We start from the raw sequence: 15532 nt of genomic DNA, 5'->3' as shown, positions 1-15532 counted from the left end.
GTCTCTGCTCATCCTATTTGCAGTTGCTACAAAAGAGAAGATTTTTTAAAGCCACAAAATTTCGTTTTCTTCCAACCCAGCCAGGGTCCTAAGAAACTATTGCTTGGTAGGAAAAATTGGCCAAACGCACTCTGTTGAAAAGGAGTTCTAAGGTGAACAGCACGAAGAAAATGGTCTTAATTCTTTCCTGGTGTAAGTCTGCTGACTTGAATGGAGAAAATTAGCCAAAGTTTGAGGTTTCTAATGAATGTCTTACCTCCACCTGAGTTGACTTTGTTTATTGCCTATGTTTAATACTGTTAGCATGGAAATGGGACCAAGCGTAGCTTTACAGAATGGGTTGCGTTTCCTTTCCATCTTTGCCATTACTATGGTTTGTCTGTGAGCTAGATTAAGCAGGCTTTGTTGTGCAGTGTTTCTCTCCAAAACAAAAATACAGAATCATAGGATGAGACAGCTTAAGTTTTGCAAAAAGTTGTGGCATAAGGCAGAAGCTAGTGAGAAAACCTGGAATTTGTGATTCCCCCGCCCCCTCAGTCTCTGTTGATAAACTGCAGATATAAGTGACAATTATTTCTGTAAGAATAAGTTGTTCCATCATCATGATCCATTTGCTAGCAACCTCTGCATAAAAATGTAGTATAAACACACCAAAGAAAAAGAGCCATGGATTACCATGTAGTAGTGTAAATAGTTTATTTGATCATATGCCATGAACAGACCAGAAAAGTAACATGAACTGCTTTTATAAAACACTTCTAATATTGCTAAGAAGCAGGTCTATTACTAGAAAAACATCAAAGAGAACATGCCAATATTACAGTCCACTTGTATGGTAACATTATTTGCTGTCTAGAGTTAAGTTATAAAAAGCTTCTGAGCTTACGAGTTTGACCCATTTGACTAATAAATGTACTTAAATTACGTTGCCAAATTATTTTTTCTTACACAGAATAAAACTCTTGTCACTATGAGTGAAGAAAGAGGCAATCTTGGCATGTTCTCTTTCGCATGTTGAGTACACGCTGCTGTAAATGAGAGAATAGGTGGCAGTTTTAATGTAAACTTTCTGTAAATAGGTAAGTGGCAGTCAATGTGGTAACTGAGCCCCAAACTGTCCATTTAGTTAAATATAAAAAACAAAACTATAAGTTAAAATAACATTCAGATTGTATAGCACAGGTGGCTGCATTTTTTAAACAATATTTACAATATTACCCAGAGGCTAAAGTGGGAATTAAAGAGAAGTGTAAAAACCATAAAAAACTGCACCAATTTTGTAGCAAAATATCTGTACATTTAAAAACAGATTCATATAACTACACATTATTCAAGGAAAATGGGACCTTCACCAGTGGTTCACATAAAGCACAACATAAAAGAAAAGAAATTCAGTGGTTAAATACTATACAATAAATTTTACAATTAACATACTGATGCAATGCTACCAGGAACGGTAAGCCACAAGCAAAATGTATCTTCTTTGAAAGTATAAATTTAGCATCAGTCCAGTTCTTGACTTGGGAATAGATCAAGTGCCCTTCCATGGTAGGATAAAATAAAATTCCCTTATAACAATAAATTGATCTGCACCAGTAGCACTGTGTATATATTTAAATATTGCCACGCCTAATACAATAAGCTCAATTTTAAAGTGTAAAATGCAATATAGAAAAACTAAGAATTTAGAAGTTGGGATGCATTTGAACAACAAATGTCCCTTTGTATTAAGTGATCAGAACTCGATTGTCAAAGGAAAAACATACTTACTGGGTTACCATTCTTGCTCAATGCAGATGCAAGTTTAAAGCTTATACATGGGTATTAAAGTCCTCTCTCAGCAGGGCACAAGATTATTTCACTGAGTTAATAACTGAACAGTAATGGTCCTCAGAAATCCTAATACTGATTAATGAGATGTTAATATTAGTGCTAATTAATAAATACACATTGTTATTCAAAAGCTGCCTCTATCTGAAGAACATAGTAAATGAGTCTTATTCAACATTCTTGTTTCATATATCTTCGCAATGCATTCATACCCTCCCAACTATCCCTCACTGCTTATCCCACGTTGCACACTGGCATACAAAAAGCAGAAGCTGAACATGAAGAATAGTTTGTGTTCATTTGATATAAACCTTGTGTTCACTGAATTATGTCTTTAACACATTTGTATTAGTCAGGGGTTTGTGTATGGTTGAAAGGTACAGTTCATTTTGTAATTAATTCCCCCTTGCACATGGTAAGCCCTTAAATATATATATTAAAAAATGTTAATAAGTGCAGTTGAAGGTCAAGGTTAGTTCCTTAGTGGACAGGACAGGAATGCATTGAAAAGCTTAAGTCCACAGCAGATTGCATCCAAGTATTACTTATTTACAACCTGTCAGGAAATCAAGAAGGGCCACTGAAGACCAATCACTAAATTTCATGTAATAAAAAAAAAATCATGTATTTTACATTTTGGTTAAAAATACTGAATAATGTATTGGTGTAAAAAGATACCCAATCAAATCAAGTCCTATTGCTTTGATTAATTTGAGCAGGTACTTCACTTTTAGGCACTTGTTAGCTATGGTTGAGTAGAGAGCCCATCACTTTTACGTTCCTATGCATTTTCTATGTCTTTGAGCCCTTCAGAAGGTAATTTTACTGTATTCAAGGCTATAATTAAATGGTAGCACATATAGTTCACATGGACAAGGTATCATTCAAGCACACGCTCTACTTTTCACATGCAAATCTCCAGCTCACATGGTTATTTCAGCACCATTTACAGAGCGCAAGTTCTGATCATCAAAGCGTCGCCTAACGCTTCTCCTTACCGCATCGGCTCGTCTGTAGGGCTGGTTTCTAAGATCTGCAAAAAGGAAATAGGATATCAGAAACAGGTAAACTAAATGTCATTTGTTTAGAAAAGAAAGTCCTTCTGGCAGCCAATCAAAGCAGCTTGTGTAGAAAGAGTAAAGGGCCTTTAAACCCCTTGAGAATTAAACAAATATGATTTGTCCTTATTAATAAACACCAAAAAAGGTAATACTGGTGGTATTCTTGTCTAAATAGATTCATGCTGTCAAGTTTGAAATTTTTCTTCTGCTTTGCTGGAGATTATAATTTTATTTGTAATAAAGTCATTGGGAAAGGCAACATCAATTAAAATCAATAGAGCTGAAGTAGATTTTTTTTTTAGATGTAATCACTTGAATCGTAATTTAATCAGTAGAATTTTTCTGAAAGGGGCTGGAACCTGAATAAAAACTCAAAGTAGGATAATGTTTTAAATGGCTCTTTCCAAAGCAAGAATGATTTTATGCCTTCTATAAGTTTATCTTTGGGAAAAAAAGGACCATGAGAAAAAGTGGATACTAGACAATTACTATATGGTAAAAATGTAAAGGTTCTATTCTGCTACTAGTCTGACGAGGATCCAAAAATACTTTCCCACATGGCTGCAGCCACAGAATGACGACTTCATGCTTGCATGACCAGCTAAATTTCCACCGCTTCCCAGTGAAGTCAGAAATTACAATGGGGATAAATTTGGGTCATAATCTATCTGTCCTGATTGCCATTTATGGAAGTAGGTCTCTTGGGAATGATGACTGGGGATATACTGAGCATGCTCAGTATGTCCCTTGATATCCTAATAGGGGGGAAAGTTTCTTCTGCTAGGGAGGAAATTTCAGTGAGGCTGGGGTACAGGAAGCCCTTTCCATATCTTAGCTTACATGGCTTTTGGCAGTAATAGCTTGGTTGGTGTTTTGTTTAAAGGCAGCTCCTGGCTCCCCCAGCCATGTGTACACTATCAGCAGGGGCAGACAATGCATGCTGTTCCTGCCTGCACATGGATTTGTGCAGCTTCTTGCCTATCTCTTAGGTGTACTCTACATGCCCCTGAAGCACTGTGCAGTACAGTCCTGACAGCAGCAGAACAGGCTGGGGAACAGCTCTGGGGCGTGATGGGGCATAGGACACTGATAACTATTTTGGCAAACTTGGAGGGGCCAAATTTTTTGGCCAAAATGGAAAAAAGGGCCAGGGAAAGGGGGCACCAGTCATAGTAAGCATTCATGGTTCAAATCCTAGAATATCAGAGTTGGAAGGGATCTCAGGAGGTCATCTAGTCCAACCCCATGCTCAAAGCAGGACCAATCCCCACTTTTTGCCCTAGATCCCTAAATGGTCCCTTCAAGGACTGAGCTCACACCACTGGGTTTAGCAGGCCAATGCTCAAACCACTGAGCTATCCCTCCCCCCCATACGTCAAACAATCTTTTGGTCCTGTCATGAGTGCAGAGGACTGGACTAGATGACCTCTCAAGGTCCCTTCCAGTCCTATGATTCAATCATCTTTTATAGTTTGATAAAGGTCACTTCATTTTATATGAAAAACGTCTGGCATCTTTTCCATCTGTCCCCTGTTGGTCAATCATAATGCTGGATGTATAGCCCTTTGTTTTGCTGAAAGTTGAGCCAGGGAGAGAGGACAGGGCTTTCACCCTTCCCAAATGCCAATAAGGGGAGAAGTTTGGGAGTCCACTGTACCTATTAGGAAAGCTATAGTGGGAGAGACACACCTACCCAACTCAAGGGAAGTTCTAAAACCAAAAAGGCTTGAAAGCTGTCCCTTATTTTAATTTCTCTGCATTTGCTGAAGCCATTACTGTATCTCTAGAGCTTTATTTACTCCCAAAACTTGCAGATCTGTAGTAGGGAGGAGAGAAAGAAACCCAGAATCAGGAGTCAAGATGCACATGGAAGTCAGTGACTGTACATGAGCAGCAATGTAGTTCATCTTAGCCCGTGCTCTACCAAGCCATATAACACAAGTGTGAAAATAGATATTTAAGGGACACTGACATTCTAAAATCTTTAGTGTACCTTATGTCTTTGGACTCTCACCAGTATTACATTTAGTCATATTTATCAGCAATTTGTCTGGCATACAGAGAGAGGAGGAAGCTAAGTAAAAAGTGATGCTTGCCAGCTCTGTGTATCCTCCACCACCGGTGTGCTAGAAGAAATCCTTACCCTCGAGTGAACATTTGGAAATTTAGTGATATTATTCTTCTTTAGGGCTAAACAGAAAAAAAAACACAAAATGATGGTTAAATAAAAAATGGGATGGAAAAAGAAGAGCAACTCAACTTAGTGTTCAAAAATCCCAGGCATGTTAGCCAAGAGAGCAAGAAGAAGGAATGAGGCCAAGGCTACAAGAGGAGGTTAGAAACAGGAAGGAAAGGACAAGATGGCCATCCTAGTCTCTTGCTAACAAAATTCCAAGCTGCTTTGAAGATTGGCTCCAGGAAGATAATACAGCAATTATCTTGAAAGAGAAAATAACTATTGAGCTGATTATAGTTTGCAATCTTACTAAGAAGCTCTCATAAAAATACATTGCAAAAGTAAGAAATGAAACGCTGTTGTCTTTGATTAAGAACCAATAACAAAGACAACAGTGTTAACAGATACATGCTGTGTTAAACACACCCTTTATACAGTTTACACCACAAGATGTAAATATATCCAGTTACATGCCAATATGTATCAGTAATAGCTGTGATTGCTAAAGAATTTTGAGAACAAAATTGTTTCTCTAGTTTCTTCCCTCATATCCATAGTTAGATGTTCTCTTCATCCAATCCTCTGAAGTTGGCTCTGACCAAACAGGAATCCAGCATAAAATGCTCCAATTAATTCTAAGACTGCATTTAATACAGCTTTGCCATGACTAGACCTAGAAGTCCAAGTCTGCAACCAGCATTCAGAGTGGCCACGACACTACAGAGTGTGCCCCCAGTCTCACCCTCAGCAGAGGGAGAATCATTCTGGATTTTTTTTTTCCCACCTTTACTGATAGCCAAACCATGTAGCCACCCTCTGTACTCTGTTTCTGTTTGTTCAATAGGCATTTCCAATCATGTTTAAGTTGGCATGGAACTGAAAAATAAATGTGGATGTGACAGGATGAGAAAGGATTTTGTACATTTTATTCCTTGTACGTGCAGACAAACATGCAAGTGCTGGTTAAAATCCCCAGATCAAGTATATAATCATGAGTAACTATTGCAAGTCCGGAAGCAAAGCCCATGAAAGTTCAGCTCAGCTCATGCACACTGCAATTCCACTTCCCAATAGAGCAGTCTAGTTTACTGCATGCATACTACATACGCCACTTCACATAGAAGGGGACTTCTAGAACCCAGAAGAGATGCCATAGAAAAACCAGGTGAACTGTCACATTTATGATTGCATTTGACCCATTAACCCTTCTGTAAACTGTAGCATCCGATTTGCAAGAAAGCTGCATTTCTATAGGTAGCATTCTGTGACTTTCATCACTTGCTTTTCTATGACATATGTCATGTAGCTCAATGGTGGCTTTGAAATGTGAGGATAGCCAAAAGTGTCATGCGCAAGGTTGATGGGATATAACAAAAGAATCGAAATACAAGAACGTGCAATGATGTGATGACATAAAATACAACTCCAAGTAGACACCAGACATTCCTATCCATTTAACATTCATGTGGCCCTGCCTGAGATCCATACAAATGGAGAAACGTCAAAAACCTACAGCAACCTTTTAAGAGCATCAGGTGTGAAAGAGTAATAGTTTAGTAATGGAATTCCTCAGTGAGAACAGGTTCGCAGAAAAACCGAGAGCCACGCTTGGCAGTTCGAGCGGTAAAGGGCACTGTCTTCAACACTGCATGGAAAAATAACAGCCAAACAAGACAAACAACACAGTAAGAAGCAAAGATCTGTTGCATTAGTACATTGTTAGTGCTTTGTTAAGGACATCCTGGGATGGTTTTACATGTTCTGATCAGTTATTTAATCACAATAGGCTGTACTAAGCTGGGTTTCTTTGGGGAGAAAGGAATTCCAAGTAGGCTCCAAATAACCATCTTTAAATTTCACATTTTTCACTGGTGATAAAACTCTAATCCAGAGAGGAGTGTGCCATCATTGGTAGTGACTACAGATCATTAAGGTTCATAGATTTTGGTCAAGTAAAGCTTTTCTTTGGGTCTAAAGAAACACCACCAATTTAAAAATAACTCATGTCTGATAATTGTTTATCCACTTTTGCTATAAGCACTTTGATATCCCTTTGCATATGGTTATCTTCATAGCCTCTCACATGGTCAGTTTCTCCCTGAGTAGGTTTAAAACTCTATTTTTGAATGGGAAAATGTGATTTGTAAAATTACAACCACTGGCAGTGGGACCTTGGAGAGGTGTAGAATGTGAGACAGCTTTTAACTCATTATTGAAAATGACTAGATTTTACACTGACTGTGTCCTTTCAATAAAGGCCTACTACTTAATATTGGTGTGCACTATCTTGAAAGCTGTAGTGAAGAAGTTCCAACCCAGCATTCAACCAGGACAGATATGCCTTTAGCTTCCTTTTACGCCCTAAGTGGCAAAATTGCTTCTCTCTCTCTTGGGAAAACCTTGTGAAAAAGATAGTAATGTAAAATATGGTCAAGGAAATCTGGCCCAAAGATTTTTTTTCTTAAGCATTGGTGCAAGCGAAATGGATGACCACTAAAATCATCAACATGTTAAGATTTTGCCCCTTCCCATCCAGGGATGCAGAATATGCATCAAAATAAAAATAAACTACCAGAACATCTATGTAAATTAAAAGGACCCTAAACAAAAACAGATTTTAAAAAGCAACTTTGCTATAACAGGAATCTTTTGCTCAGTGTCCTGATCACCTCTGGCTATTATTATAAATTACACCCAGCCACGATTGTATTCAATTTTAATTTGTGGCAAGTGCAAAGTATTAATCTACCCTAATTGGAAATCAGTAAAACCATGACAATTCAGGGCTATAAATCATTCAGGTATGACCAAATGATTTGTCCTGAGCTGTGTATTAACATGAGGTAATTACTGTTAGTACTTTTTAATGAACTGCAAGCTCTTAAATAACGTTAACCATCAGTCATTCTGTTTGTGGAAACATTTGCAAGGAAAGGTTTGTATGGCATGCAGAGATTGCAGTACTGTCTGCCAGGGTACTGAATTTTCTATTGCTGAGCATAGGGACTAAGTTTGTCATGACAACATGCTGAAAGAAAAACTTGTGAAATAAACAAAGGGTATCTGACAGATACCTATGTATATGGAAAATGTGCAGAAAGTGGGCACATTAAAGCTAGTTATGGGGTCTGGTTTGTTACACACCAGTGGCAAGGATTTGTATATTTCAGTCACAGCACTGGAAAGAGCTTTCTAAACTATATTTGAACCATACCTGTTAAGACGTTTGTAAAGCTCTACAATAGTTCAGGTGAGATTTATATACAGCCACAATTTGATGATGTCGGTGAACCAGCCACTGAGGCTTGTGAACAAAGCTCCTTTACCTGTTATAATGTCTTCAATTGCACCATCTTTCCCCTCGTACACATGTCTGTTATCCTTGACTTGTCGTCGGCGTAGCTCTGCAATTAGCTCTTGCTGCTGTCTTTTTGTTTTATGAGAAGGAGACTGAAAGGAAATGGGAGTAAAGATCAGTAAGGAGTAGCCTGCAATAGGGCATTGCTGCAGTCCTCCTTTCCTTTTCTCAAATGTGCAAGATGCCAAATACCATCTTATTAAATTTCAAATATTAATACTTGGGTCTCATTCCAATTTTATAGATAAGGAAACCAAGGCAGAGAGGTTAGGTGATTTGTCTAAACCCACAAAGGAAGTCAAAATGGCGAGTTCTTTTTTCTAGCAGCCAAATCTGTCCATTCCCCTTACTTAATTTCACTCTCCACCTCTTCTACCATTTATTTAACCCTGTAAAGCATTAGAGGATTGACAGACTGTGCCATTTCCTCCAGCATCAGAAAGGGAAAACATGACTGGAGATAAGGGGAGTGGAGAGCTGGAAGAGAAAGACATGGAAGCAGTAGCATCTAGTTACAAAATGGCCACTTTAGGGGTGTAGCTGTTTCCATTTGATAAAATTTAAAAGGCCAGCCCCAGAAAGGCATGCTGGGAAAAAGGTTCCTATAAAATGGCATCCTTAGGCTGAGTCTGTGACTATATTATAGGGGTAATTTCTCTGACAGGGCATCCCTTGGGTGGGGCCTACCACCAGGCTATTGTAGGGATAGTTTCTCTGAAGGCATATTACATGTTAGTTTATAAATACAAGAGTTAACAGAAGTTCTGTGTACAGAATATAGACAACGCCCTAGGAAAATGCCTTATAAAGCTAAGGCACAAAGCTGCGGTTGGTAGGGGCATGGCATAGATGCTTTATTCCAACCTAATTTCTCAGAGCCTATTACTGAAATGAAGGGCTGATGAGAAGACGGGAAAAGGGGAACAGTTGTATCAGGGCCGTGAGCTTGGAGGGGTGTTCCTAAAACGTCCGTAACATCTGTGTAAATAAAGTGTGATGGGTGAGGGTAGGGACCCATTGAACATGGTGTGCCAGAGCCCCAAATTTTTCACGACGGGCCTGCCGAGATGTGCACGCTGGGAAAATTCAGAATTATGCTCTTCTGTAGGAATTTTTCCTCTTATAAGATTGGCTGGTAAAGATAAAAGCCACCTGCCTATTTTTAAACCCTTATTGTAAAACCAAAATTCACATCATAAAGAGTGTTAGAATTATGAAATTCTTATCTTGAGCTGAGAATTATGAAAAGGCACCAAAAGGCCTGCTCTAACCCTCAGCAGAGGTTTTATTTGTATGTCCTCTCAAACATCTCTAGAGGGCAGAAAGGATTGTTCCTTACCTTAGAGACAAAATATTCCAGTAATATTGTCCCAAAGTGCTCTGTTTCATACCTTTTGGTCCTGTTGCTCCATCAATGCTTCTTGCTCCAGAAGTTTTTCCATTAGTGCCTGTTCTTGCTTCTTTCTCAACTCATTCTCCTCTTCTGCTTGCTGTTTAGCATAAAGACCAAGAAACCATATTAGAGCTGCAAACAGCGACAAATGAAGGGAGTCTGAGATTTTTTTTAAACAAGAGAATCAGCTCTTACTGCAAAAACAAGTTTGTGACTATAACTGCTGCCACTGAAGACTGGAGGGGGCACTTTCAGGGCACTGCATAGATACTCAGCTGCATGATTCACACTAATGTTAAGGCAGTGGAGCTAGATTCCCATACAAAGACTGACCAGCGAGCCTGGGGCTGGTCAATCCTATTGAAATGGTGGTTTATCCTGGTTTCTGTAAAATCCTGAGACAGTTACTTGCCCTACCCTTTGCTGGTTGACTTTATGTCCCACAACACTGCTGTGCAGTGCTCTTTTACAGGTCATTCTGGGATCTGTAGGCTCAGGAGGTTAAACCTTTCAATTGAACGGAGCTTGAGCTGCACTGGAGAAAGCTATGGGCCACATTTAGCAGACTTGCCATATTCAGAAGTGTAGTAAGAAGCAAAATGTATGTCTGCTTACCTTGTAGGCTTTCACAAATCGGACAAAGACTGGGAAGAAGACGGATGGGGGAGTTGTCTTGGGATTCTCCCCAAAATATTTCACAGCATCATCAAAGGCATCCTGTAAGAAGCACATTTTTCACTCAGCTTCGCATCTTAAAAACGAGCTATTGCCCATTTACAGAATGTCGTAAAGGGATGTATTCTCAGCCTCCCTTTTTGGGTGTGAAATCTGTACCTGCAAGATTTGCGTCTGCATTTGTGTATCCACAAAATGAACTGTGGGTATAAATGTGAGAGATCTTTGCACCTCGCATGACGTGATGTGTGCGCACACATAGTAAATTGGGCAGAAGTGCTCAGCTTTGCAGCTGTAATTCATTTGTAGGCAGAGAATTTCAGAGAGTCAAATGTGCCTGGAAAAAGGAAGCTGCACTTCTGAAAGTTTCTTTCAGGGTGGTTGGAAAAGTTTGTCAGAGGAGAAATGGCATAACATTACCGAAGTGTTTAGAGAAGAGTGACAAGATTGATTAGGAGGCTAGGAGGATGGACTTCAGGGAAATATTAATATAAGCAAATATGCATAGCTTGGCTAGATGATGACTATAGAGAGGAAAGTAGGTAATAACCTCAATATTATGTCATCACTTCAGTGAGCACTGGTAAAGACTGGAGAGGAACTCAAGTAACCCTGAATCTCCTCAGCCATGCTACAGTTTGCTGAAGGTTATATCCTCTTGAACAGTCAGGAATTCCTGGGTTTCCAGATTCTTCTTGCTTGGTCTCTACGTCACCTTGGCAGGGACTGGGATTAAAAAGTATACCTGGGCTATTTTTGCATCATCCTGCAGTTTCTTTAGTTTTCCTTCATTGTTATGAATGAATTCCTTCAACATTGTATTGTGGTCGTGCATGGTGTATTCTCGCTTTGTCAGGTCCAGGCCTCGCTGGAGCTCCTTGACATCCAACAGGACATTTTCAAGGGACACTAAGAAATAAACAAAAATGCTGAAGTGTTTTTGTAGCGAGAGTGACACAAACACTCTACTATAGGCTTAAATTCAAACATTCTTAACTCCTTAATGAGAAGTGTTTCATAAATCCAGGCTATAACACAGGATCTCAGAGTTGGTAACTTGGTAAATATTAAGCCACAGATTGCCCCGTATAATTAGAAATTGCTCATCAGGATTTTGACTTGTCTTAGCTTGGGATAAAAATTCATAAATGCTTTGGTGCATTTCCAAATGGTAGCACCGAAAATAACTGACTGTTCAGACACTCTTGTATGCGGGTCAGTTTCATCCATACAAGCACACAGCATATACAGAGCACCCACTAATGCACAGAACACAGCACTTAGTTTTCTCTTCCCTGTGTTTAAAATGTATTCCTAAAATCTACTGAAGGCTAACGAGTTGTAGTTTAAATATCAGAATCCTGCTGGACAGCAATTTAAACTGCTCATTTGAGATTACAGTTGTGTAACTGATGCTGAATAGCTTCTTCAACAAATATAGGCTCTTTTTTTACTTATGTAATATCCACAAGCAGCTCACAATCAGTGTCCTGAAATGTATTTGTTATTCACATTTTCTTAAACTCTATACTGATCTTGAAAAATTCTCTGCAAGTATTCGGTATTCACACTGAGAGGTTACATTGCATCTGTTTGCTGGCTGGATTTCACACCAGCACTTCTGGGAAGAGTGCGAAGTTTGGTGTCTGTGACTACTCACTCTCACAGGTCTGAAACTCACTTTCTGTGACCATGTGGACCAGTAAATCTTGGTCATTTGCATGTTCATAGAAAGAGAAGAGAAAAGGTACACAAGCATGGCCAAAATGAAGAGAAAAGGTATACAAGCATGGGGGAAATATAAATATTTGCAGAAATATGACATTAGTCGCCCACTCTATTTGTGATGCAGAGTGGGGATGCCGCTTCCATAATCCCTATTCAAATGAAAGAAGAGGATGCACGTGAACTATTGCCCACAACAAAAGACCACAGAAATATTTTACAATTAAGTGTGACATCTATATCAAAAGTATCTTGAATGCACAGATAGTCTTAGAGCCATGACCTGAAAAAGTGTAATTTACACAGTGGTTGCTTTAAAAGTTATCATCAAAGAGCCTTGTGTACAGATCTTGTGCTGGTCCCATGCTTATCCTTTGCTTTCATACATCTGCAGGTATATTCAGATCAAATCCTTTACAGCTGACATCCAATGGCATTACTGAGTCCTTGATAGCTAGCTCCATTGACTGATTCCTTGGTATTCTCCTATTATGGCAGACCTCAAGGACTCAGACATTAGACGTCATTGTGGAAAGCTAACGAGCACATTGTGCTTGTAATACTAATGTTGATCTGTAGTCTTTTAACTTTGTATTGTTTTAACAGTGCAAATTCTAATCCAAACAATTGGTGCTTCCCTAAGGGAGTGGCTGCTGTTTCTTCGATGACCCATTTTAAAGTATTAAGGGTTGTAAGCTCTTTGGGGTAAGGCCTATTTTTTTGTTCATGCCTAGCACAATGGGGTCTTGGTCCATGACCGGGCACCTCTAGGTGTTATCACAATAGAAATAAGAATAAAAGTATAAAAACGTCAAATATAATAGTTCTGTGACATGAATGTATCCTCCACATTCATATTTATCCAACCTTTATCTGGCACCCTACATTTGATGTCATCCCCCAAAAAGGGGCTTCATCACAGTCCTAACTGCCCTACAAATTAAACTTCCGATCTTTCTCTTGAACAGCTCATGGGGATAGGAGGATAAAATACATCAGAACCTGGTTCACATACTAACAAGGGCAACACTGGTCACAGTACCTGCAGCAGCTTTCTCCACGTAATGAAGCTCATTGTAAAAGAGGGATACTTGGTGATACTTCTCTTTCACAACGTTGGATATATAGTGCAACAGCGTTTGTTTTCTGTCCGTTGACTTTGTGTCTAACAGCTACAAGCAAAAGGCAAGGAAACTGTTGGATTGAGGTGTGGTAAAGGCCAGGCTATAAATTATCTGTTGACTGAACTGATACTTTATTAGATGGGGAAACACAAAAATAATTAAGGAATGCTGAGAAAGTTTGGTCTACAAATTAGAGGCATGTCTTTTGAGACTAACATGGGAGTAAGTAGGTTCCCAAATCAAATTGTTCTTACTATTCAATGTAGTCATATTTTAAAATGCAGTTGGCATCCACTATGCATCTACTCATTGCCTATTTCCCACCTGTTCACTCTGATCTGTCTTTCCACTGTTGTTTTAAAAGCTGGGTGGGACTTGCCAAACATTAGTTCTCTTGACAGATGGGCGAGGGGTAGTACTAGCTAAAGCCAGGCAGAGTGTAGGCTGATGCTGTGAGAGCTTTCCCCATACAGCTCTGCTAATGCACAGCCAACCTGATCTGCTATACTGTCTGTTGTCTTCGGCAGTGACTGATAATTGTCCCAAACTCTGAGCTGGAGTTGTGATGGATTAGCAGCCAATCTCATGTCACATATGACTGAAGACATTTAAACCTTCACTACAGCCCCTGAACCCCTTCTATTTTTATTTCACCCATCTATCCCATCACCACCCTTCTTCCACCAAGCCAGAAACCATCTAAGCACAGGTCCTCCAATTAATTAATGAATTGTCTCTCTCACCAACAGAAGTTGGTCCAATAAAAGATATTCGCTCCCCCACCTTGTCTCTCAACTGAATGACATGCATGGTCCATTGCAAGGCTGTCATTAACATGTATTTTTATGAACTGGGTGGAGGTGAAGAACTGAGTAGCAGGCACCCTCCCCACCAAAGCTAGCTTCCAGCCAAGTTGTCATTCTTCTACTCACCAGATCTAAACTTTGTAGTTTAAATCCATAAACTGCTCCTCTTTTACTGCTGTTCATATAGTTACCAAGCGCCAAGATTATCTGCCAGAGTGAGAGAAAGGGGTAATAGTCAATACATATGCATGCCACTCGATATCTTTGAATGGTGAGTTTCTAACATAAGTAGGTAGATATATTCCGGTATGCGGGGAGGAACAGCATTGATTATCTCATTTAAAGTACATGTGTATGTAAATAAAATTGTATTTACCTCCAGTATTTTCTTGAGCTTTTGGGATGACTTTATTGAGACAGATGCTGCTATTACTGCATGGAGTTGCTAAAAGCAAATAAGAAGAGGTGTAGTTAACACATATAAAACGTTAAATGCAAGGCAAAAGTCAGCACTCAAATTCTACTCTTGGATCTGCACGATGGGGATCTTGACATGAATATTCTCCTTTCCCTCTGTGTATGGATTTCAAGTTGTTCACATGCATTGCAGGCTTAATGTAGAATAAAATAAAATGCAAGCGTGGTTCTACAGTGCCATGCTCTTTATGACAATGAAAGATGTATCAAATTATGTGGAACAGGCCTTAGGAAAATACCAGTATAGATAGCACGACATCATTAACTCATCGTCAGTTTCAGCTAATGAGTCAAACAATATGATTTCTATATTAAAACCACTTTTAAATTCTTAAAAGTGTAAAATAAAAAGAAGCATTATGAACATTTTGGGACACAGACTGTCATCTAAACTGTGTCTGTAAAATCTGAGCCTGTATTTGCATACAGAGATGTGGAGTTTGCAGACACAAATGCACAAATTTTGCAGGCATATCTTAGATGACAATCTTTAAAAATTAGAAATGTAACCTATTAAATACTATAGTCACTCTCTTCTGTACTATGAATGGAAATGCTATAAATCATTTCTACTGGGTTACGTAAAAAGCATTGATGTTACCAATTCTGGGGGGTCCTGGCCCTATCCAAGGACACTGGGCACCACTGCAATAACAATATTAAATTATAATCATAGCTAGAAAATTGTTCGGTTTGATTTGGTTTTATTTCTTTTTCCTTTCCTCTCAAGAACTTCAATGATTCATCATGATATTCATATCTTCCATCTATCTTTAACATATCTCTGCTGGATCTGCAAAGGGTTTATGACACCACACAACTCCAAGGTACCTGGCTTCACAGAGCTAGACTCCTGAAAATCATTGTGGATGTAGTGTTTAGAGCCCATGAGGCAAGGCGTAAACTA

At 39.1% G+C, this 15532-nt stretch overlaps 1 protein-coding gene across 12 annotated transcripts in view; it reads right to left on the bottom strand.

Moving 5' to 3' along the window:
* Positions 1-686: 686 nt before the first annotated feature.
* The window catches only part of FMNL2 (formin like 2), a 259314-nt gene continuing 244468 nt past the window's right edge, over positions 687-15532 (bottom strand). For 4 of the 12 annotated variants that reach the window (XM_073305474.1, XM_073305477.1, XM_073305483.1 and 1 more), the window contains 8 exons: positions 14525-14593; positions 14275-14355; positions 13261-13390; positions 11239-11402; positions 10434-10535; positions 9817-9915; positions 8394-8517; positions 2779-5081 (listed from right to left, as the gene is read on the bottom strand). In XM_073305474.1, coding sequence (XP_073161575.1) covers positions 4966-5081; positions 8394-8517; positions 9817-9915; positions 10434-10535; positions 11239-11402; positions 13261-13390; positions 14275-14355; positions 14525-14593 — 885 coding nt within the window. In that variant the 3' untranslated portion in view covers positions 2779-4965. Of the gene's footprint in view, positions 5082-6580; positions 6713-8393; positions 8518-9816; positions 9916-10433; positions 10536-11238; positions 11403-13260; positions 13391-14274; positions 14356-14524; positions 14594-15532 lie in introns of all 12 variants that reach the window. The other 8 variants (XM_073305479.1, XM_073305482.1, XM_073305485.1 and 5 more) reach the window with 4 other exon arrangements.

The sequence above is a fragment of the Lepidochelys kempii genome, chromosome 11 (genome assembly GCF_965140265.1).
Source record: "Lepidochelys kempii isolate rLepKem1 chromosome 11, rLepKem1.hap2, whole genome shotgun sequence".
In the NCBI taxonomy this organism is placed as follows: Eukaryota; Metazoa; Chordata; order Testudines; family Cheloniidae; genus Lepidochelys; species Lepidochelys kempii.
The sequence above is the reverse complement of the archived record's forward strand: the minus strand, read 5'-3'. Positions and strand labels throughout refer to the sequence as shown.